This window comes from Ammodytes marinus (assembly GCF_949987685.1).
Source record: "Ammodytes marinus genome assembly, chromosome: 3".
Lineage (NCBI taxonomy): Eukaryota > Metazoa > Chordata > Actinopteri > Uranoscopiformes > Ammodytidae > Ammodytes > Ammodytes marinus.
In genome coordinates, this window is record NC_137232.1 from 1,562,179 (window position 1) to 1,588,424 (window position 26,246).

At 40.8% G+C, this 26,246-nt stretch overlaps 1 protein-coding gene and 1 long non-coding RNA gene across 2 annotated transcripts in view; one reads left to right on the forward strand and one right to left on the reverse strand.

Moving 5' to 3' along the window:
- Window positions 1-26,246, reverse strand: part of fat3a (FAT atypical cadherin 3a) — a gene marked incomplete at its 5' end in the record, with an annotated part of 180,183 nt that overhangs the window by 83,725 nt on the left and 70,212 nt on the right. Inside the window, 5 exons of the mRNA XM_080054049.1 lie at window positions 2,055-3,426; window positions 3,555-6,283; window positions 6,395-6,605; window positions 8,504-8,779; window positions 15,287-15,426. Coding sequence (XP_079910175.1) covers window positions 2,055-3,426; window positions 3,555-6,283; window positions 6,395-6,605; window positions 8,504-8,779; window positions 15,287-15,426 — 4,728 coding nt within the window. The remainder of the gene's footprint in view (window positions 1-2,054; window positions 3,427-3,554; window positions 6,284-6,394; window positions 6,606-8,503; window positions 8,780-15,286; window positions 15,427-26,246) is intronic.
- On the forward strand, window positions 19,534-21,051 carry LOC307271547. Its single transcript, XR_013845603.1, has 3 exons — window positions 19,534-19,827; window positions 20,687-20,763; window positions 20,851-21,051. It is a non-coding gene; the product is annotated as an uncharacterized lncRNA (long non-coding RNA).

A 26,246-nucleotide genomic window follows, 5' to 3' on the forward strand; every position in this document is an offset into this window, starting at 1 on the left:
TAAGGGTTCGGGTTATCATGTGATGTTAAGGAGAATAACTTAATAACAAACAATGTGTTGTATTCACAATCATTACTTTAATTTAGTATGTAAACAATATAGGGGAGAACGGGGGAATCTGAGGCATCGGGTAATGTGAGCCACCCCCTGTATCTAGGCAACGGAAAACATTTGTGGTCATGTGAGATATATGTTTTCAAGCCCCTCTCATTTCCCCATGGCCCTGAAAGAGAGGACCTCATGGTGCTGTGGTAAGCATGTTTTTTTTTCACCAAAATAGGTATTTTGCATGTAAAAGTAAATTTTCGTGCTGTCAACTTAATCAACTGTTGTGCCAAAGCAAATGTATTCACGTAGAAACACTTCTATCATACCTGAGTTCTGACCCCCAGACTGTGTTCTAATCTAACTGGTTCTATCTTTCATTTGACTCTTATTAAAACCTTTTGAATTATAATATGTTGTATTTGATTTTGTTCAGAGTTACTTTCAAGTGTTTAGAAAATTTGCTTTGCTAAATTGACCAAACCCCATCATTCTTTTACTAGTCTGACATTAGTTCTGGAATGTGTGGCTAGCTTTCAGGATTCTAACTGTTATAATATGTGTTGTTATGGTAGTTTCAGAGTGGAAAAAGTAAGTGGATCAGTTTACCCCTAGCTGGTTCACTTTACCCCCTTGATTTTTCTGGTCTGTCTCAGTTTACCCCACAGCTGGGGTAAAGTGAGCCACATGACAACTTTTTTTTAAACAATCATATTTTCACTTAGCCTGGCATTCCCAGACCTGCCACTAGGCGCTGGCAAATTAAATTTGCTGCGTGTGTGGGTCTGGACACGCTCCGTTGAAGCTTTATCAAGAAGACCAGAAATCTGGCTATGGTTTCAATTGGTTCTATCTAATATGGGCGCGCCAGAGTCCTTTATATGGTACTCTGGGGAGGACGTAACCGGATGACGACAGTGACGTGCATGCGACGTCGAAGCCGTGATAGTAAACATCAAAGATGGCTGCGGATATGTTGTGTGAGTTTGAGACTGCTTTGGCCTCGACCCTTAACGATTTGGAAGACGGCACTCAAATCTTTCATTAGCAAGTAAGTGGAATGTTCTGTTTTGCCGACCGACAACGGCAAATGTTTAATTTAACAGTTTAACAGCTGTTCGCTAAACGAAAGGGGCTTACGTCACCTTGTGCATCGCTCTGATTGGTTGTAGTGCTATCCAACTGCGTGCAGTGGCATTTGAAATGCACGAGTAGGAGCCGCCCCTTGAGTTGGAAATTACTATTGATTTTGACCCTCTATCGTTCAAGATATCAGGGTCTGGATTTCCAGGCTAATTTTCACTGCCCTTTGTCTTGAAACAATTCTGCTAATGCCCATTTCTAGGAAACATCCTGAATTAATGGGAAATGTGTCAATTTGAGTGATGAATCATTTTAGCTCGCTTAGAGGGGAGCAAATGTAAAAAGTGGCTCAGATTACCCCGTTCTCCCCTACTCAAGTTTTCTCTTCATGGCTGTAGCAATGGCAAGGATATGTTTTATACTAAGAAATCTAATGACAACTGTATATTGAGTAAAACACTAGGCCAAGACAGAAATATACAAAATGTTTTTTATGTCATCAATGAGTGCAGTCAGATGTTATACAATACACATCCATGTATCCCAAATAATGCCATCCATAATGGAGGATGCTACAAGATTCCTCAAAATGGATGTCAAAGACCAAAATTCAGTTGAAATGCAGGTGCCCCCTGTGCCCTCGGTGTAGTGAAGCAGAACTTAAGGCTTGCAAGACAAGGGGGCTGATGAGCAAAATGCCTGTCCTTCACGTAATACACCAGGGTTTGCATCCTATCAAAGACCTGCAATTATCGTGCACCTATTTATAAACTATAACAGCAATGTTTCTCTTTATTTAGCCATACTGTAACTTACCATGCACAAATATAGTAGAAAGTACTGAAGGTAATATTTTGTATGATTGTCTAATATCTACGTTCTTGTTTCGTGCGATATGGTTTGCAATGGCTTTCATTGGTACTTACCAGTGATGTGATAGCTGACTTGACGGTTAATGGCAGAGCTGTCATCATCTCTGGTGTTCAGCACAGCCACCACCTCGCCTGGTGAGTCGCTCTCCTGAATTGAACCAAAGTAATGTCCCTCCAGAAACCTGGGCGGGTTGTCGTTGATGTCCGATACCGCTACCGTCACAGTGGCGGTACTGGAAAGAGACACAATCTCCCCAAGATCTGAGGCTACCACTGTGAAGGTATAGGACGGATTGGTTTCATGGTCCAGTTCCTTTTGTGTGGAGATCCAGCCTGTGATGCTGTCAATGCTAAATGTCCCAACCAATGTGTTTGAATCCACCTGTGACTGGATTAATGTCCCGAGACTGTAGGTGACCTGACCATTGGCCCCTGAATCTGCATCTCGTGCTTGGATTTGAATGATCCTGGTCCCAACTGACATTCCCTCCATAATAGTGGCCTCATAGGAGTGTGACTCAAAAACGGGCTTGTTGTCATTTAGATCAAACACTTTGACTTCAACATCTATAGAAGTCACAGAATCCAGCTTAGCCTGTTGTACAGTGGCAGTGACTTTGAAGTGGTATCCTTTGACCAACTCATGGTTCAAGGGCTTATCAAGCTTGATCACACCGGTGTCCTTTTCCACCACAAATACCCCATCTTGGTTGTTTTCTCCTGTTTCACCGTTAACCTGGGCAAAGGTGGTGGAGAGCGAAGTATATCCTGGAGGAGTGTTCAGGCGCAGCATGCCTATTGCTGAGCCTAAAAGGGTGTCCTCTGGCAGGCTGAATAGGTATTGATGTTGGCTGAAAGAAGGAATGAAGGCATCTGGAGAAATAACGTGGATGTAGACAGACACTAGAGAGTGTCGAGCTGGACTCCCTCTATCCATAGCCTTCACAAAAAAAGATAATACAGAATTCCTCAAGTGACCGAAGCTGCCTTTGGTCACCATCCAACCATTGTCTGGGTCTATTTCCAAAATGTCCACCACAGGGATGTGGGCCTCACTGTAGAGGGAATATGTCACCTTGGCATTAGTGCCGTCATCTGGATCATAAGCCTGAATCTGTGTCACCAAAAAGCCTTTAGACACATCTGATTTGACTGAAGCTCGGTACTCTGCGGCACAGAAGCGAGGTACGTTGTCATTATCATCTAACAGAGTGACTTGTACTCTACAGTAAGAGACACGTCCACCTGAGTCCTGGGCTGCTACTGTCAGGACAATGTCCTGATTTGCCGGGTCCTCACGATCAAGCTTTTCTGCGGTGGTAATAAGACCACTAGCATCAATGTTAAATTGATCCTTGCCCACATCATTAACAAATGAATAAATGATGTGACCGAACAATCCAGGGTCTGCATCTGTTGCCTTCACCTGAAAAATAAATCAATATCACGTCAATACAGACATGAGTATGTTATATTAATAGTGCTACATTATTCATGTATTCTAATAAATGATATGACTGAGAATAATATTCAATGATTTTCCATAGCACTTACTTGTATAACTTTAGTTCCCGCGGCCGAATTCTCTCTGAACTCTGCCTCATATGTATTCTGTCCAAACACTGGACTATACAGGTTGGCCCCCAACACCTTAATATGAACCTGTGCAGTGCTGGTAAACACTCCATCAGACACTGAAACATTGAGGCTGTAGGCAGGCTCCATTCTTTGTTTACGGTGGCTGGACAATGTAATGATTCCTGTCTTCTTGTCCATCACAAAGTTAATTTTTTCATTTCCTGACAAAATGCAGTACTCCATCTTATCAAAATCAGAGCTGTCAGCATCTGAGGCCTGGACACAGGTTACAAAGTGACCCCTAGGTGCTAACTCATTAACGTAGGCCTCATAGAGAAGTTGGTTGAAAACTGGAGGATTGTCATTCATGTCATTCACAACAACTATGACTGATACTTCACTACTCAATGGTGGGAAGCCATTATCTGTGGCCCTGACAAGGAAATCATACTTCTGAACTAATTCATGGTCAAGCATACGTGCTGTGAGGATTAATCCACTGCTACTATCAATGTGAAAGTAGTCTGTGCTGTGATGTACATCTGAGAAGATCTGGTAGCGGACAACATTGTTCTTCTCAGAGTCTTTGTCAGTGGCAATAACTTGAAGAGCTGGAGTTCCAATCATGGCTGTTTCAGACAAAACTACCCTGTAGGACATTTTCTGAAAGATTGGTGGGTTATCATTTATATCCTGGACGACCACATCTACATCCACCTCAGCACGGGCACCAGTTAGATAGTCTGTGGCTCTGATTGTCAGGTGGTAAGAGGATGCTGCTTCATAGTCCAGATAGTGGATGACACTTATGACCCCAGTATCAAAACCAATGTCAAACTGAAGAGATGGATCTCCATCAACAATAGTGTAGATTATGTTCTGACCTTCAGGACTAGTGGAATTGATACCAAGAATAGGTGTGTGTACAGCCACATCCTCATTCACAGAAACAGAATAAAATGATTTGTCAAAGACAGGCATGGCTTTGTTGACTACAGTAATGGGGAACTCTATAGTGGATGAGAGAGGAGGATAACCGCCATCTTTGGCATTTATCACCATATGGTACTCCACATTCGATAAGTCAGACTCAAAAGCCCTCTTCAGGCTGAGATCACCTGTCTTCTGGTTGATTTCAAAGTGACTGTAGTCATCCTTGAGATAGTAAGATACTTCTCCATTAATCCCCTTGTCACCATCTATAGCCATGACCCTGAAAATGGGTGAACCTGGCTCAGCTTCAACTTGAACAGCTGCATAGTAGGGAAGTCCAACAAACACAGGAACATTATCATTGATGTCCTCAACTTGGACTCTAACCATAACTCTGGCCACATGCAGACGGTCATGCTCCCTTCTCGCCTCCACCACCAGTTCATAGAACTCTTGTTCTTCGCGATCAAAGGGTATTCCTGTGGTTTGGATCACACCAGAAGTTGGAAGGATTCTGAAGCGTGTGCCGGCATTCAACAGGGTGTACATCAATGGTTCATTTAGACGATGTCCCACAGCATTTACTATGGCCACTTTGGTGATATTTGATACATTCTCTTGAATAGATGAAGAGTAAAGATCATCAGAGAAGCTGAGACCAGAGTCCAAAGCTTCTCGGACAAGAATGGTCACCGAAGCAGTGCTGGAGAATTTCCCATCTGAAACTTTGACAGTGAATCGGAAGCGTTCTTTGGAGAAGTTGTTGTGTTTGACTATGACCACTCCACTGGAAGGTTTTATTACAAAATGCTCCAATGCTCCATCAGTCAGAGAGTAGGTAAGCTCTGTAGAGACATCTTTGTCAGGGTCTATGGCTGAAACCTGCAAAGCTTCCACTCCAACATACGTGGGGAGTAGCAAGACTGTTTCATATGCATTCTGGATGAAGCGAGGTGGTGAATCATTTGTGTCAATCACTTGTATTGTGACCTCAGTTGGACTTTCAGCTGTCAACTGTGGCCTGCCGTTGTCCCTCACATGTACATGGAAGTGGAAAGTGGCAAATGTTTCATGGTCTAGATTAGCAATGGTTCTGATGGAGCCAGTTCCTGAGTCCACTGTAAAGAAAATCTTTGCAGTGTCTTCAACAATTTCGTAAACCAACAGTGCATTTTGGTTGCGGTCAGCATCAGTTGCCTTGATTACTAGAGGGGAATCATTTGAGTTCAAGACCACACTGTTGATTGGTGCGGCCTCGCTGATGCGGCCACAATACTGAAGCTGCTGGAAAACCGGTGGGTTATCGTTCAGATCAACTACCTGGATTAACAGAGTAGCATTGGAGGCCATGCCAGCCATGTTGGTAGCCTGGACTACCAAGGTGTAAAATGTTGTAGTCTCATAGTCGAGAGGCTTTTGAGTAGTTATTACTCCACTGTATTGATTTATCTGAAAAACATAATTGGTGTTGTCTTGTTTTATGTCATAAGTGAGGGTTGACTGGCTGACTGCACTGACTGTGGTGACAGAGGTCCCAACTATTGCATTCTCTGTGATCTCAGCCAGGTACTCAGGCTGAGGGAACTTTGGCCCAGCGTTGTCAGAGAGGGTGACAGCAATACGCACTACAGTAGTGGTGGAAAGGGGAGGGGAGCCTTTGTCAGTGGCTCTGACAGTGAGAACATAATGGCCTATGCTTGACAAGTCCAGGTCATGTCCGATAGTGATGATACCCAAAACGGGTTCAATACGGAATGCATTTCCAGTGTTTCCTGTTGGAAAATCAAAAACAATGGAAATGTGTAGATGTGGTAGTTATTTTAGTATAAAATGTTTCAACACAGAAAAAGCACATACTGTATAAAGATGTCAGAGAGGCCCACCTGCTTCAACGGAGTAGAGTAGCTCTGCGTTCTCGCCTTTGTCTTTGTCAAGGGCAGTGACCTGAACCACAGCTGATCCCACTGCTGCTGACTCATAGACTGAGCCTTCGTACAGAGCACTGGTAAAGATGGGCACATGGTCATTTATATCCTCCACTTCTATAAGCACACGAGCTACGTTCTTTCTGTATGGGAACTCTTGGTCTTTCACCTAGGGACAAAAACAAAAGTTCTTTGTTGTCATAAATATACAATATTAAAAATATTATTAAGCCAGGACTCACACTCTTGAAAACAAAAATCAGAACAAAACTATCCTCTTTCCTCTAATGAGATGTACTGTAGATACTGTTTTGCTTAACAGTATTTAGCTTATTTGCTAAATAAAGAGTTTAGGTAGATTGCGAGCACAGACATGAAAATTATCTATGGCACTCCTGCTACTCTACATATGAGACAAAGTAATACAACACTTAAGGCTGGTTTACACTACATATTCACGACTACCCAACACCAGTTTTAGAAACTTGTAGGGTTAAGTTGCAGCTAACTAACCGTACTTAAATATATTTTCTAGCAGGATGCAGGTTCAAAGTGTGGGATGCTGATGCGGCTCGTCGGAGGCATTTGCTGTTGCCATGGAAACCTGCTACCATCTCAGCTAATTGCAGCATTGTCAACTGGCCAGTGTCAGAATTTCACAGTCCAGCTTGTTGCAAGCAGTTGCAAGTTTCAAGCAGCTGCGTTACTGGCCTTAAGAAAACTTTTCCACATGGGAAAATTACACTCAAAAGAAAGGGACAGCTAGCCTCGAAATCCAGACCTGCCGCTAGCAAATTAAATTTTCTGCACCTGTTTGTCTGGACACTCTCCATTAAAGCTCATTACATATGTCAGAAAATCATGAGCTACATTTCAATTGGTTATATTTGATATGGGCGGGCCAGAGCCCTATGTATGGTGCTCTGGGGCAGACGTAACCGGATGACGACAGTGCTGTGCATGCGCCTTCGAAGGCGTGATAGTAAACAACAGAGATGGCTGTGGATATGTTGTTTGAGTTTGTGACGGCTTTGGCCTCGACACTTTATGATTTGCCAGCACTTAAATCTTTCATTAGCAAGTAAGAGGAATGTTCTGTTTTGCCGACCGACCACGGCAAAAGTTTAATTTAACAGTTAATTCCGCTGTTCGCTAAACGAACGGGGCTTAATACGTCACCTTGTTCATTGCTTTGATTGGTTGTAGTGCTATCGAATTGCATGCAGTGGTATTTGAAATGCACGAGAAGGAGCCGCCCCTTGAGTTGGGAAGGTCTATTGATCGTGGGCCTGACCCTGTAACGTTCTAGATATGGGTCTGGATTTACAGGCTAGGGGCCTGCTTGTTCTAACCACCAATTGGACCAAACACAGATTTTTGACCTGTTCCCTTGGATTTTGAAATGTTTGATCTTACAAAAATACTATACTGGACACTTGCACGGTTTAAATTTTATATTTATGTACAACTACTGAAAAAAACACAATACAATCCCTGCTCACTTTATATTTTAAATTAAACAAATCAAAATGATAATGAGAAGTGCTTAAGTTCTTTAGTACACAACCTAAGTGCTCCATGTCATCCAAATTCGCCTAGCTATCAATTTGTCATCTTAGAACAAGTGAAACCTAAATTCTAAAGTTCCAGAAACATTTGGTAGCCTGAAAGTTGTCCTGAATCACGAATATGAACACAAATCTTTTCTCTGTTATGAATGAAGCAATGCAGATATGTTTTTTTTAATGTTTTCCTACTGCCCATATGGCAATGTTTTATAAAGTAAGAATGTTGTTTAAAACAAATCAAAGTAAATAGACCACCAAACTACAGAAATTTTTCCAGACAATACTAAAAGTGATGTACATGAGGTGTTATTGAAGTGAGCTAGTGAGTGGAGTCTTTAACTGAGTATGTAACATTTGAGCTCATATCCAATACTACTGATGGATAGAGAACTTCAATAAGGCCATGTTTTTTACTCTTAACTGCAGAGCTCATAGGGCCACCATACTATTCTGTAGTAATACAACTTAGCATTTCTACGAAACTGGGACACAGACTTACAACAACTGTGAGGATGTGCTGAGCACAAGCCTCATGGTCCAGCCTCTGAGCAGTGGTGATGGTACCCAGGGTGGGGTGGATGTGGAACAGATGAATGCTACTGGGGTCAATGGAGCTCTGCAGGGAGTAGCTCAGCTGGTGATGCTCATCGCGGTCCAACGCCAAAACCTGGACCACTTCTGTGTCGGTTGGCGTGTCTTCAGATATAGTTACATCATAGGTTGGTTGGGAGAAGATTGGAGCATTGTCGTTGTTGTCCATAACAGTAATGTGAACCTGAAACATTGTTAAAGAGAGGAAAGGGATATACATTAACCTGCCCTTCATTTGCATAGTAGTATGTCAAGTGGAGTATCCAACAATTTGCAGTTGTCCTATGAACAATTTATGTTGACAGTGAGTGAACATTTCACACATACTGAATTTAAACTCAAACGGGCTGTTCAGCAACTGATCAAAAGTTAAAGACCATAGCCTTAATAACTCAAAAATGCAAACAAAAAGTTTCAAAAAAGCACTCAGTGGTGGGTAGGCCCATCGTTCTTGTTGATCACTTCAAACATTTGTTTAGGCTTGATGCAAGTGTTTCCAGGAGGCCGGTGGGAACAATGCTCCATGGGGTGAAGATGGCTTCATGTAGGGCATCCATGGTCTGGAACTGGCGTCCGTTTTTGTAGAATTCCCTTGCCATCCATCCCCAAACGTTCTCAGTGGCTTTAGATCAGGAGAACACGCAAGAGGGTCCAAAAGAGCAAAGTTATTCTCCTGGAAAAAGGCCTTTGTCAGGCGGGCATTGAGAACTGCAGCGTTGTCCTGTTGAAAGACCCAGCCATCACCACACAGACGAGGGCCCTCAGTCAAGAGGGATGCTGATGCAACATCTCCACATAGCAAGCAGCCGTTTGACGCCCCTGGATCAACCTGAAGCTCCATTGTTCCATTGAAGGAAAAAGCACCCCAGATCATGATGGAGCCTCCTCCACTGTGCCGTGTAGAAAACATCTCCAGTGGGAGCTCCTTGTCATGCCAGTAGTGTTGGAAGCCATCAGGACCGTCCAGGTCACATTTTTTCTCATCAGAGAATAAAACTTTCTTCCACCTATGTTTGGTGCTCGCTTGCTAAGTCCAAACTTAATTTGGGTCGAGGATCGGCCCGGGTCTTCACGGACGGTACCTCGGTTCCTCCGGCTCAGCGCAGGATAATTTGTTTTGGGTCAACCACTTGACTTTTTTGTCCCATAACCCTCAGGATCTTTAAAGAAATGTAAAATGACTGTCTTACTGCATCCAACCTCTGCAGTGATTGCACGTTGTGAGAGGCCTTGCTTGTACAGCTCAACAACCTGCCACGTTCAAAGACAGAAAGCCTTTTTGCCTTCTCCATCAGGAAGTCATGGCAGTGTGAATGTCTGACAGAAAATGACATGAAAGCCAGATTTTGGCACGGATTTTGAATTTTTAAGGCTATGGTCTTTAACTTTTGATCCGCTGATGAACAGCCTATTTGAGTTAAAATCAGTTTAAATTCAGTTTTCAATAAATTGCTTTATTTGTTTTTTTGTCTCTTGCTCCTGATGGCATTTTGAAGCTCTACTTAAAACTTGGTTACGGTCAACCACCGCAAAATGCGAATACTTTACAATCTTTACATTTTGTTCAGGAGTGTACAGGTATATTGAATATAAAGTTGTTTTACTCATGTTGATAACACAAAGTTATTGGGCAGCATAATAATCCTTAAAAAAAATCACATCAGCTTTATATGAATGAAAACCTTAGGAGACAGGATTGGGGTATATTTTTCTCTTGATTAAGACGTTTTCAGAAATACACTGTAGTTGAGAGGGTCTAACGTGCAGTATGAATCCCTTAGCCAGCATTATCCAAGCAACACTCGTTTTAAAAAAGAAAAACAAGTGGGTCTTTGATTTATTTTTTTAATACAAAAGGGACTAAACTTAAAAAACGAGTTGATTTTCATTTTCTATTTCTAAAACAAAAATTTAAATCACTTGGCAAGAAAACAGAAACGATATTCTGCGACAGGAAGTTGCCATTTACAAAGTAAAGGACTGTCTGTAGGAGGAGGGAATAAAGTGTGGTTTTAGTTGATGGGTCTGGCTGAAATATCATATTAATTGAAAATAAATTAAGGTGTGTTTTCAAACGAAAAACAATAACCACTCATTTTTTCAATATCCTTTTCCGAAAGGAAAATCAAATCACCGAAATATACACGGACCATGGCAGATGTGGTAAAGTTAATAAAAAATAGGAATAAGCGAATACACTAAAACCTGTAACCTCACAACGAGCTGCTACTTGCTCTAATGAAAGGCTGTTTACCTCCTCAGGCCTATACCTGCTGAGTGGAATCACACACACACACACACACACACACACACACACACACACACACACACACACACACACACACACACACACACACACACACACACACACACACACACACACACACACACACACACACACACACACACACACACACACACACACACACACACACCTGTTCCCCTCATCCAGCAGCTGCTCCCGTCTCACCACTGAAACGGCAGGAGAAAACCAATCCCTCCTAGATTAACCCCAGCATGAGCAATTTACACAACAATAGTAAAGCTAAATATAGCCGCAAATGGCATTTAGCGGGGTCAAGCATTTATTTGCATTTTGATTTGTGGAGAAATAAGAGTAAGTGGGGTGTTTATGTATTCCAGGACAGTGTCGGTGCTGAAGAGGTTGTTTATAATGACTGACTTTTTGTTATATCTACCTAAGATTGAGACCCAGTCATGTTTCTCCTCTGCACTACTGGCTTTACTCACATATTCATTGCCCATTAACCCTTCTAGTTTCACTAAGAATCCTATTGTGCTATCTACACTGAGGATTTGGTTCCAATTTAGGCGCCATTTTAAGTTTTCCTCTACATCCACTCTGATGCCCACAGTGAACAATCACCTATTCCCTCCATCTGTTGGGAATGTCTCCTACATGTTATGGCAAAATTGAGGCATTAAAGTTTTCAAAGACCTATTTAAAGACGGTACTTTTGCTACTTGCTTGGGAGCGTGAGCTTGGGGTAAATTTGACAGATCAATGATGGGATAAGGCTGTGCATATAAGGGCCCGGCCGATTTAATCGGCCGATTATAGCACATCTCCGAAAAATCGGCAAAATGGCCGCCGATTTTTTGCCGTTTAAAACAAAATATATATTTTATTCCAGCAATCATGTTAAGTGAGATGCATTGCTGCCCCGGAGGTAGCCTTATAGTATATTAACAGCAGCAGCAGCAGGTGTGTTGTAATACATTGGATTAATTCACACTTGACAGTTCCCCCTGACACCAATAGCAGAGTCATTGGTTATCTCTTGACTGTTAATAGTAGTTTATATTACTATAGTTATTATATAGAATTTACATAGTGCTTTATTGGAGGCCATTCAAAGACACTATACATCAAACATATAGAAAATCATACTTGTAGAAAAAGAAAACAAAATACAGACAAATTAAAGATAAGGTTTGGAGTGGAGTCCGGTGTAATTATGCTTTCTTAAAGAGGTGAGTTTTGAGTTGACTTTTGAATGAGTTTATTTAGTCTGAGATGCTGATGTTTGGAGGGAGGGAGTTCCAGAGGGTTGGGTGCAGTTACATAAAATGCTTAATGTCTGAGTTTAAAAATGCATCATGTCACTTTAGACATATTTGTAACACTTAATTTTTTTTTAGATAATGCATATTTCAATAAATAAAAAGTTCCTGTACACCTATTGACAGTAACAAGTATTTACACTCAACAAAAATATAAACGCAACACTTTTGTTTTTGCTCCCATTTTTCATGAGATGGACTTAAAGATCTAAAATTCATTCCAGATACACAATATTACCATTTCTCTCAAACAGTGTTCACAAATCTGTCTAAATGTGTGATAGTGAGCACTTCTGCTTTGCTGAGATAATCCATCCCACCTCACAGGTGTGCCACATCAAGATGCTGATCTGACATCATGATTAGTGCACAGGTGCGCCTTAGACTGTCCACAATAAAAGGCCACTCTGAAATGTGCAGTTTTGTCTCACAGCAAAATGCCATAGATGCCACAAGCATTGAGGGAGCGTGCAATTGGCATGCTGACAGCAGGAATGTCAACCAAATCTGTTGCTCGTGCATTGAATGTTCATTTCTCCACCATAAGCCGTCTCCAAAGGCGTTTCAGAGAATATGGCAGTACATCCAACCGGCCTCACAACCGCAGACCACGTGTAACCACACCAGCCCAGGACCTCCACATCCAGCAGGTTCACCTCCAAGATCGTCTGAGACCAGCCACTGAGACAGCTGCTGAAACAATTGGTTTGCGTAACCAAACAATTTCTGCACAAACTGTCAGAAACCGTCTCAGGGAAGCTCAACTGCATGCTCGTCGTCCTCATCGGGGTCTTGACCTGACTCCAGCTCGTCGCCGTAACAGACTTGAGTGGGCAAATGCTCACATTCGATGGCGTCTGGCACGTTGGAGAGGTGTTCTCTTCACGGATGAATCTCGGTTTACATTGTTCAGGGCAGATGGCAGACAGCGTGTGTGGCGTCGTGTGGGTGAGCGCTTTGCTGATGTCAATGTTGTGGATCGAGTGGCCCATGGTGGTGGTGGGGTTATGGTATGGGCAGGCATCTGTTATGGACGAAGAACACAGGTGCATTTTATTGATGGCATTTTGAATGCACAGAGATACCGTGATGAGATCCTGAGGCCCATTGTTGTGCCATACATCCATGAACATCACCTCACGTTTCAGCAAGATAATGCACGGCCCCATGTTGCAAGGATCTGTACACAATTCTTGGAAGCTGAAAATGTCCCAGTTCTTGCATGGCCAGCATACTCACCGGACATGTCACCCATTGAGCATGTTTGGGATGTGCTTGACCGGCGTATACGACAGCGTGCACCACTTCCCACTAATATCCAGCAACTTCGCACAGCCATTGAAGAGGAGTGGACCAACATTCCACAGGCCACAATTGACAATCTGATAAACTCTATGCGAAGAAGATGTGTTGCACTGCATGAGGCAAATGGTGGTCACACCAGATACTGACTGGTTCTGAGTCCCCAGACCCCCAATAAAGCAAAAAAATGCACATTTCAGAGTGGCCTTTTATTGTGGACAGTCTAAGGCACACCTGTGCACTAATCATGATGTCAGATCAGCATCTTGATGTGGCACACCTGTGAGGTAGGATGGATTATCTCAGCAAAGCAGAAGTGCTCACTATCACATATTTAGACAGATTTGTGAACAATGTTTGAGAGAAATGGTAATATTGTGTATCTGGAATGAATTTTAGATCTTTAAGTCCATCTCGTGAAAAATGGGAGCAAAAACAAAAGTGTTGCGTTTATATTTTTGTTGAGTGTATATATATTTAAGGGTTCAAAAAAGTAAAATTTTTCAATATATATTTATGGTATTTTAAAAAAATCATAATCGGCCGATTTAATCGTTATCGTAATTTTTCTCAGAAAATAATCGGCATCGGCACCCAAAAATCCAAAATGCATAGTATACGCTCATCTTCTCCTTGTGCCAAGCTGCAGTTTAAAGTTTTACATAGAGTACATTTCAGCAAATCTGGACTATCTGAAATGTATCCAAATGTTGTGGACCAGTGTGACAGATGCCACGCCTCCTCTTGTAACTTGAGTCATATGTTTTTTTATTGTCCCAGAATACATAGATTCTGGAATGACTTTTTTATGATCATGTCAAAGGTTCTAGGAGCCCAAATAAAAACCGACCCCTTCATTGCAATATTTGGAACCCCATCTCAAGAACCCCATATTACAGCCTTACAATCAGAAACATTAGCCTTCACTTCAAGACGCCGTATTTTACTTATGTGGAAATCCCCTAATCCCCCGTCAATTCTAATCTGGCTCAAAAACGTTATGTTCTTTTTAAAACTCGGAAAAATTAAATTGACAGTGAAAGGCTGTGCTAATAAATTTGCAAAAAAATGGGATTCTTTTATAACTCATTTCAATTCTTTATCAACCCTGTCTCAAGACTGACCCCCCCCTCTCTCTTTTTATTTATTTTTGTACTTTCTTTTAACTGTTTATTTGTGTTCCTAATTTAGTCGCTGCTTGTTTTTTTGGGGGAATTTTCCATGTATATTTCTACACACTTTTGTACGAAAGCTTATTATGTTTTTTTTATGATGTATTTTGATTTAATTTGAACTCAGAGACAGCTGTTCCTTGTGTTTGTTGTTGTTGTCCTAAAAAAATATATATATATATAAACTTTACAACATCACTAAACGCTCCTGTGTGCTTGTGTTGACTTGGTAAACATATTTACCATGTTATGTTGCGCTCTATATTATTACACATTATGTCATTTAAAAAAAAAGAAAAAAATGGAAGGAAACCAGGAAGTGCCCGTGAAGGTCAGGTATGCATTATATTCTAAAATGACACAACCTGTAAAAATATAGAGCAAGATATAACGTGATAAATAAATATGGTTCAAATAACATACATTATAATGTACATAATGAAATGCTCTTTTTCCACTGCTTTATAATTCTATATCCTCTAGTAGCTCAATGCAGCAGGAACATGGACACACATTTGTCCTCTGTTGCATCCGGTTGCATGAGCATTATAAATTGTCCCAAAAAAAAAGTTATAAATGCTTGCCACCCAACAATCAAAAGGATGGTCAACTGAAGGTTGTGCGGTTGGTACCTGTGTGAAGGCAGTGTTGGTGCCGTCTGTGGCCTGTACCGTCAGGTTGTAGAAAGAGCACTGCTCAGCATCCAGGGGCCGGGCGATGACCATGGTGCCCGCTGCCTTCTCTATGTCAAACACACTCTCGCTGTTCCCACCTGTGCACAATGTGTCAATCACACACACATACAGTAGACTCAGAACGGTTATGATCAAAATGTGAATAGTACACATACAAATACACACTGTCACTATCAAACAAGACAGTTTTAATTTATGAATCAATGGTTTTGAGTCACATGCAACACTATGCTGAGAAGTGCTGACATTTATTTAAATATACAATATACAGAAGTAATAAGCTGTTTGGGTATAAATGTGCACTCTCAGTCAGGGAACAGAATGGCTACAGTAATCAGACAGCACATGACTGCAGACCGATGCTGCACGGACACTTTTTTTATTAATTTTTATTTTTGGGTGTCGCTGCTGACAGTATCTAGATCAGGGGTTCTCAAACTTTTGATAGCTGAGAGCCAATTTAGGAACCCAACCGAGGGCCGCCGAAGGATTTTTAATTTTTTTTTTATAATTCATAATTTAATTTTTTTGTTGCTATCATTAATTTAATAGCAGTAAACTATGCTCTTATTACACCGCTAACTATGCATTTTGCAGTTACCTGATCTAAAGCGAGAACAATGCTTATTAAGGTTAATAAATCAATTAATATACATACTTATTTACAGGCCCGGTTCTAGACAGTTAGATTAGGGTGGGCCTGTAGAAATTTTAGGTGGGCACACTGGGCAGAGAGGCGCGAGCAGAATTTTTTTGCCCTTGTAAGATCTCTGCGTCTGCTTTTTGGCACATTTACTATGAATTGTGTAGAACACAATATGCAAATAAACTTTGAGTGTTGCTGTGTGGGAGATTTGATTCTTGCATGTTTTTTTTTTCCCAAATGTTTATGAATAACATAATGTACATTATATACAACATAATGTATCTTTTTTTTATCTCAGTATTAGCTGTTGGCAGCCTGAGCTGATTGAAGAGAAAGCTTTGGGACTGGGCAACCTGGATGGTGGTAGTCCAGAGCTACAGTCATATGAAAAAGTTTGGGAACCCCTCTCAGCCGGCATTGTAATCGACTCTGCTTTCACAAAAAAAAAATATAAAAGTGGTATGTCTTTAATTTACCAGGAACAGCTAAGTACTGGGATGTTTTCCAAACAAAGATTTTTTGAAAAGCAGTATTTGGTTGTATGAAATAAAATAAAATGTGAAGAACTGGCTGTGCAAAAATATAGGAACCCTTGTGGTTTTGTTGATTTTAATGCCTGTAACAGCATGTAAAACTGATGACTTTAAACACAAAGTTGGTTGAATTATGTTGTTAAGCCTTGAACCTCATAGAAATGTCTGTTTAATCATGAGAAAAGGTATTTTAGGTGCCTAAATGCAAGTTGCACTTCTCTTTGACTCTCTGCTGAAGTGAGACAGAATGGGATCATCAAAACAGCTCCCAAAATATCTGAAAAACAAAGATTGTTCATTGTCATGGTTTAGGGGAAGGCTACAAGAAGCTTTCCCAAAGGTTTCAATTGTCAATTTCGACTGTAGGGAACGTTGTCAGGAAATGGAAGGACACAGGCATAGTGGCAGTTAAACCCAGGCATGGCAGACCAAGAAAAAAACAGGAGCGGCATAGGTGGAGGATTGTGAGAATAGTTGCACACAACCCACAGATCACCTCCAAAGACCTGCAAGAACAAATCGGGTTGCAGATTGTGTATCTGTACATCGTTCAACAATTCAGTGCAATTTGCACCAAAACATCTGCTTTTTATAAAGACCAAATAACTTAATTTTTGTCTCATCAGTCCAAAGCATTTTCTTCCAATATGAAGCTGGCTTGTCTAAATGAGCTTTTGCATACTCCATGCAACTGTATCTGTGGCATGGGCGCAGAAAGGGCTTCCTTCTCATCACCTGGCCATACAGATGTTTTGGTGCAAATTGCACTGAATTGTAGAACCATGTACAGATACACAATCTGCAGCCAGATGTTCTTGCAGGTCTTTGGAGGTGATCTTTGGGTTGTGTGCAACCATTCTCACAATCCGCCGCATATGCCGCTCTTGTACTTTTCTTGGTCTGCTAGACCTGGGTTTAGCTGCAACTGTGCCTGTGTCCTTCCATTCCCTGACAACGTTCCTTACAGTAGAAATTGACAATTGAAACCTTTGGGAAAGCTTCTTGTAGCCTTCCGCTAAACCATGACAATGAATAATCTTTGTTTTTAAGATATTTTGGGAGCTGTTTTGATGATCGCATTCTGTCTCACTTCTGCAGAGAGTCAAAGAGAAGTGGAACTTGCATTTAGGCACCTAAAATACCTTTTATCATGATTAAACAGACCTTTATATGAGGTTCAAGGTTTAACAACATAATCCAACCAATTTTGTGTTTAAAGTCCTCAGTTTTACATGCTGTTACATGCATTAAAATCAGAAAGACCACAAGGGTTCCCATATTTTTGCACAGCCAGTTTTTCACATTTTATTTAATTTCATAAAACTAAATACTGCTTTTCAAAAAATCTTTGTTTGGAAAACATCCCAGTACTTAGCTGTGCCTGGTAAATGAAAGACATACCACTTTTATCTTTTTTGTGTGAAAGCAGAGTCAATTATAATGCTGGCTGAGAGGGGTTCCCAAACTTTTTCATATGACTGTATATACTATACACACTATATAGATACTGTATATAGTCTTTCCACTATTGCCTCCGATGTCCAGCTGGGTGAAAGTAGTAGCCAGCCGAGGTCACGACTCTGCTAGGGGGTTCCGGGGGTATGACCCCCCGGGAGATTTTTTTTTACCTTTTTAAAGTGAAATGCATGAATCTGGTGCACTTTGAGAGGAAAATTAAGGGTGTATTCACACTGGGAAAGTCAGCTGGTTCACTTGCTTTGGTCCAGACCCAATAGAGTTTAGATTTTTTTTGTTTCATATTGCCCCTTTTGCAAGTGAACCAGCATTAAGAAGTAAAACCACACGTGATCTGAGGTCATTCATTCATTGGACAGACATTCTGGGGTGGAGAGAAGCAGGAAGCACGAAGTGAAAACTGCGAAACATATAACTGATACGATATGGGGTTGAAAATAATAAATAAATAAATAAATAGGCCTACATCTAGCCTATAAATAAAATAAAATAAACATACAATTATTGTTGTTTCATATGGTTATATATGTAGGCCTGTGTCAATGTGTGGCTTGTAGCCTACGATGTGAAACATAATATTTACTGTATTTTTGCTGCTGGACGCGTATGAAGGTAAATATGTAGCATAAGTCTTTAGCACGTGTAACTGCAGATTTTGAATGCGTAAACTGAAGTCACAAATGTGTAACAGTAGATTTGAAGTCGTAAATATTTGTTTTGCATGTGTACTCCAAAGTCACAAATGTGTAACAGTAAATTTGAAGCCGTAAATATTTTTTCTACCATTGTGGACACAAAATAGGGGCTACGAGTTTACAAATCGTTGTTACGGGTGCACAAATCCTATCCTGTGCATCGCAACTTCAAAGAGTCATGCGCTTGACACTTTTGCTACAATCATTGCAGCACAGTTGGTGCAAAACACATTTGCACACCCGTGTTTCATAATGTGAGAACATGCCCAAAATGTGTGCATTCGTAAACCCAAATGTGAACTAACGCATCAGAAGTTGCACATCTGTGAAAAATGTCCTCACAAATAAAATGATATCGAGCACAGCATTTTAATGAGCGAGCACAAATCCATCGATACAACTGCTCGAATCTGTTCCTACAAGTCTAAACTGAGGGTTTTCTCTGCTCGAATCTGCTCCTGCAAGTCTCAGCAGTGGGTTTTTTGCAAGTAGATTTGCACCACGTCCAGTTGGTATATTTGGTGCAAAAGTATTTTGTACCTGTAGAACAGAGTTGTATCCGTAGAAGGTGGGCGGGACAACATTGTCGCATCATCCAATGAAAGCGCCGGTTGGGAGCCGTGACGTCACCATGTGACCAAACGGAGGAAAAGCCTTTTTCCTTCGTCTCTTTTCACCAGAAATTGTAGGAAATGACTAAATGAGCAACAACAACTATCAAACTAATGCGAAGTAGTAGGTAGTAGTGAATTGAACTATTTTTCTGTAGTTTTACATTGCATTTTTTAAGTAATGGAGAATTATATTATATGTACTCCAGCCTTTGAGGAAAAGTAGTCCAAGGTGTCTGTAACAGTAAATAAGCCGCGTTAGCTAGCTTTGAGGTGGTTTCCCGATCATTTTAGACAGGACAGGAGGCTTATTATGTGACACGGTGAAGTTGAGGAGGGGATACCCATTAAACACCAGGACCTGCGGTGGTTTAATAAACAGTTGAGCTGCTTCACAATCTCTGTCCGGAGCCACAGCAGTGTCTGGACTGACGGTCACGAACACACGGTCGGACACAGACCTAGGGTTTAGCTAGAGCCTACAGGACACGGAGCCATCCCACGGAAACTATGAACTGTAAGTCTGGTTTTCTTATGTTTTTAAACTTCAAAGTTGGTCGGTATAATACGTTCAATGATGAGAAGCAACGTGTGGTTATAATGTATTGCAGGCAGCATAGCTAACCACTAGCTAACAAGTCATAATGGGTATAACAGCTAATGTTCGTTAGCATATTCTTTTAAAGGATGTACCGTATTTTAAGGCATTTGGTCACTTCTAAGGATGTTAATAATTAACTGTTAACGTAAAATAAGAAGGCTGACCAATGAATCCTTCCGTTAATCAGTTAAAATAATCCCGGCGCTAGCCAGGGAAATATGAGTCAGCTGAATACTGGAGTCTTGTTGCTAAAATAATAATAAGCGTGTCTGTATGTCTGCTTTTCTGGGACATAGGCACCTTCATACATAGCCTACTAGTTTTACATCAGGATGTTATGTTAGCATGTGTCGACCTCATATAGAGCGTTTTCTGTCTTAATAGTGGCTATGAAGATCCAAATAAACACATGTGAGCAGTATACTATTCTGCTCAGCCTGTCTCAACATCATGTTGCTGTTTCTGAATAAAAACAGGTAGACAAGCGTCCCATTATGCAAAGGATTTTTTTTTAAATTGTGCAGCTCCATCGTGTTTAAATCGTATTTTATATCTGTTTTTCCAGCCCGAAAAAAAACATTTACAACTAATTTTAAAAGTCGCTAATGACAAGATACCCCCACGAAGAGAATGAATTGCAGGGCTGTTATAATAAACTATATTGATTAGTTTTTAGCTTTGTGTTCTTCATCAACTCGAACCTACATGTATTTTATTTATTTTATAAATCTTAACATTATCTTAACATCTGAACGGGACATCTGCTTTTCCACAGACTCATCTTGGCTGTCCTGCACAAGGCCTGCACAAGTGTCTGGGATTTCCACCCTGTCAGGGAGAAGCCATTGTACAGTGAGCAGCTACAGTCAGTCCTAACTATTATCCGTCATGCTTTTACTATAACATCACTAATGGGATCTAACAATTGTTTCCGTCCAGTGTATGCATTGCTGAGGGAAGGACACTCCAGATAACTGAAGACTTCACTGCTCCTGCTGCCTTGAGAAGATCTCCGAAGATGGAGCAGCGTGGAACTCACCTGGCAGTCACAGCACATCAGTCTGACTCTACACTCTACACACAATTTGTTTTCAATTTTTAGATTGTGATTATTATAAATCTAGACAAAGTCAGATCATACTCAATTCATAAACATATTGATTGCAGTAAATGAGGTGACATACTCAGTCATGTTTATTTGTTTGACATATTAAAAAGGTAGGGGAGATTTTGATTAAATATGGTAAACAGTTGGGCTACAGACCAAGGACTAAGTTACTAGTTTTATGTTTTGTTTTATAAAGTCTTGTTCCGGCACATGCCAGAGCATTTTGGGTATTTTGTTCATTTTCTTTTAATAAAATAACGCCATACAAAACTTTACTTGGAGGTATGCAATTGGGAATGCATTCTAGTTTTAAACTGGTTGATTTGTATTTTTCATTTTGACCGTATGTATATGTTTAGTAAATCCACAAATATTTTAAAAAGTCCAAATCTTGTGATTTGTTTGTGGGGTAAGCTTTTACTATACATTTGTACTGATTGTGCTTTGATGTGATAACTGCAAATCATAAATATAATTGATATAGGACATTTATTAGTCTTGCTTTAGCAGTATGCAGACCTACTTATTAATGCAGCACGTGATCTGAATTAACATGTTCTAAACTGCATAAAATGTTATGGTGTGACACTTTGTGATTGTGATTAATTAAAGTAATCACTGAAATGAGGTTATATGAAGCTTTGTACCCTGTTCTTCTGGACACGTCACATGAGGTAAGGTGTATAGCAGAACTGTCTGGGGATAGGCACACTAGTTAAACCTGATCATCTAATTATCAGTTTGTGATACAAGTAGTGATAATTTCACATGGAAAATGTGAGATAGAGAAACAATTATTCCAATTCAGTTTTAATGTGTCCTCTATACTTTTCTATTGCCTTGTAGAGTAGGTTACTTATTCACTTCACTATTCACACGTTTAAATTAATTAAGCTTACTACATTTAGAAGACTAAGTGTATGATTTATAAGCATATTTCTGGATTTAGATACATGCTGAATACTCTGCAGCAAGATATGTAGGCCTACTTTATTTACTTTGGTCCTCAATGCCTGCAACGTCCTCCTCACCCCCTGCGTGTGGTGTGTTTTAACCATAGATAGTTTTAACAGCCAGGAGCCTTGACAGCGGCTGCGGGACAATAAACTATTGTTGATAGTTAGCCTGCTATCGGTGTATGAATGTGTGTGAATGGTAACGTGTAAATGGGAACAGGTCTCCCTTGCAAAAGAGTCTTCGGACTCAATGGGATATACCTGTATAAATAAAGGTTAAAAAAATATATAATGGAAATTCATTCTCTATAAGACTACTTTTATTAAAATGTAAAGGTTTTAAAGAGAAAAACAGCAGGTTTAAACAGTTACACCAGTGCCAATCACACAGCTGACGTCGACGCTGGCCCTTATATCTGCTAAAGTAAACTTGTTTATGACTTTCACTACTGGCATAAGGCTCCGCTGTAGTTCCCTCTTATTCAATTCCCTTATTATTACATTTCCTACATTTTCTGGTGAAAAGAGACGGCCATGGACATATGAGGGAGACGACACAGGCTTTCCCTCAGTCTGTTTAAATGCTGACGTCACAGGTCCCAACCGGCGCTTTCATTGGATGATACGACAATGTTGTCCCGCCCACCTTCTACGGATACAACTCTGTTCTACAGGTACGAAATACTTTTGCACCAAATATACCAGCTGGACGTGGTGCAAATCTACTTGCAAAAAACCCACTGCTGAGACTTGCAGGAGCAGATTCGAGCAGAGAAAACCCTCAGTTTAGACTTGTAGGAACAGATGCGAGCAGTTGTATCGATGGATTTGTGCTCGCTCATTAAAATGCTGTGCTCGATATCATTTTATTTGTGAGGACATTTTTCACAGATGTGCAACTTCTGATGCGTTAGTTCACATTTGGGTTTACGAATGCACAAATTTTGGGCATGTTCTCACATTATGAAACACGGGTGTGCAAATGTGTTTTGCACCAACTGTGCTGCAATGATTGTAGCAAAAGTGTCAAGCGCATGACTCTTTGAAGTTGCGATGCACAGGATAGGATTTGTGCACCCGTAACAACGATTTGTGAACTCGTAGCCCCTATTTTGTGTCCACAATGGTAGAAAAAATATTTACGACTTCAAATTTACTGTTACACATTTGTGACTTTGGAGTACACATGCAAAACAAATATTTACGACTTCAAATCTACTGTTACACATTTGTGACTTCAGTTTACGCATTCGAAATCTGCAGTTACATGTGCTAAAGACTTATGCTACATATTTACCTTCATAGACGCGCGGCTCGCGAAGAATAGGCTGACACTCAGCTGATTTAGCCGTGTGTCAGCTGGGTGTGAGTCCGGCGCGGCTCAGCTCCAGACTGACACGGGGATAGTATTGACGGTCCCGTAACATGGGAAGCAAAATAAAAACACGCACTTCATACAAAGCGCAGCGTGAACCTGTTGGCACTGTGCGGGAGACGCTCCCCTCTCCTTCATCTGATCGCTGAACACATCAGCATGTTTACGCGTCCTGTCTATCAAATGTAATATATTCGCTCGGGGCTCCCAGTCAAACCACAACTAATCTTCCTAACAATGGCGACAACAACACTTTCCCATAATGTGAGGCTGACGGCGATTTATTAAAAAAAGAAAAGGCACAGTGCTTCCTGCAATTGGGTCGGATCGAGTCCGGACAAATTCACACCACAAACGAACTGCAGCAGAGTGCGTTTGGAAACGCACCGAGACTACCTCTTCAGCTGGGTCTCGGACCGTTTGTTTGGTCCGCCCCCGAGTGCGATTGCTGTATTCACACATGTCTGAAAGATGCGCACCGAAGGCGGAAGTGCATCTGAGTTTGTTTCAACCGAACTAAACACGGCATGTGTGAATACACCCTTAGAGGCTAAATCTGAGGAATTTTGTGTGAACAAATAATTTGGAGACACTGGGTCGGATGAATCAGAAGCTATTGAAGAAAGACACATGGATTTTCCATAGAAATATAAATTTGAAATAAAAAATTAGGCAGGGTCCTCTGGGTTGGGCTTGGTTCTCTTTTTCTTTTACGGGACATATTTTTCTGTAATATAATGAATTCATTTAAATGCAGTGAGAGGAACGAAGCAGAAGAACTCTGTTGTCCAGTTATCTTTTTCTCCACAGACGAGGCTGAAATAGGCTATAGACTACAGTATACACAGTGCATGGGCAACTGAGGGCAGCCCCATTTTCAAATATTTTTAAATAAACTCAATATACACTGTGCATGCCATGGACTTGAATTTGACGTGATCAGTTAACCTCGGATTACCTCCCAGATTAACTGATTCAATTATTAAGCTATTAACTATCTACCAAAACATTGTATTCCTTTTATTGTATGATAATTTACATTTATATAATATGAGGTTGATATCAAACACACAAACTAAAAATAAAAAATTTAAATTGGGGAGGGGGGGCCTCTGGCAGTCGGGACCCTAAGCAACCGCTCATTTCGCTTATGCCTCGGGCCGGCTCTGCTGACCAGTGACCACTATAAGCGGGTGGGTAACTTGGAGGCAGGCTATCCTGCCCACCCAATAATACAATTAGAAGCAATGCATGGTAATGGTATATTCTTAAGTATTAATCAATTGTCTGAATTGTATTTGACATTTTCTTGGACAGCGAATGAACAGGTCCGTCCGATAGTGGGTCTGGACTTCCACCTAAAAAAATGTTTTTTTATTTTTTATTTGATTGGGTAGGCACAGCCCACATTTGGGTGGGCACGGTCCACCCTGGCCCCTGGCTACCGCCGGCGGTAGTAAGTATATATACTTACTTATACTTATTAATTAACAGTAAATGAGTATTATATGTTGTCAAGTTTGATAAAATGTGAATTTAAAACTACATATACTGTAATTCCAATGTTTTCGTGGTGAAGCACAAAAAATACTCTAAAGGAATAGTTCAAAATGGTAAATGTTTAGCTTTTTGCCTCACTCATCGGCTCAAGAAAAGACTGAAACAGCTTTGTTTTTTACACAGAGAGAAAGAACATTATTCTCTATTGAACCATGAACAGATAAAGGACAGACAGGACATTGAGTTGACCTGAGTTAGCGCAAATGTATTCAAACACCTAAATTCTGAAGAATATTTTTGAAAAATTAATTTGGGTTTGAAGTTTGAAGTGAGTTTTCTGTGTGTAGTGTGACGTGTGGTGTGCTGTTTTGCATCTTGCATCGCAAAAATATTAAAGAGCAAATTAAAACTGAAAAATATTGCTACACCATACGATGATCACAGACAACTTTTAAACCTACAGAAGATTTACATACAGAAAAAGGGTTTGGCATGAATCCTGCTGAGGCCAAAATAAGCCTTCCATCTGCCCAAGCATAATTACAGACTAAACTCCACAACTGGGGGCAGGCCAAAAACCTTCTACTCTCTTCTAAAAATGTCTTTCCATCATATGTCACAAATCTGAGTTTAAAATCAACTGGAAAATATCACCACAAATGCTGGTGATAGTCTCACCTCAGTCTGCTGTTCACATGCTTATTTGCAGAGCCACAACTTCCTTAGACTATTAAATATAGTTATTTTCAAGATGAGTTAGCCTACTCAGAAATACATTCATTTGCATGTCAGTGATACTTTACATGTTGTAGAATAAAGCTCATGAAAAGAAATACTATTTGTTGAAACACATCAAAGTGTGCTATTAAGATGGCAATGGGAATTGTGTCATGACTCACGGCATGGCAGCCTCTCCTTCTCCTCTGTGTGTTGTCTGTTTCCCTTCCTCCTGTTTCTCCCCCTTGTTGTGTCTCTGTGTTTGCATGTGGGCGTGGCTAAATTCCTTGGCAGGCAGCTCCAGGTGAAGCTAGTTGGCTAATCAGACCCTCTCTACAAAAGCCTCTGGACTCCAGTCATTCGGCGCCAGATTGTACTACCTACTAGAGCGGTATTATACCCGAGAACTAGATTCCTTTGTTTGTTGTTTTCCACGACTCCAGTTTGAGCCAATAGCTAACTCTGCTCTCGTTTCCTTCCGTGCTAGTTTGACTCCGCCGTTCACCTTTCCTGCTCGCCTGCCTGCGGTTTCCAGATACCCACCTGCCCATGCTCGCTACGCCACCCAGCCGTCCAGTGTTCATGCCAGTCTGTCGCAGATCCCTGCAAATAATAAATATTGTTCAAAAACTGACTTACCTGAGTTCAGCGTTGTGCTTTTGGGTCCAATCCCCGAGTT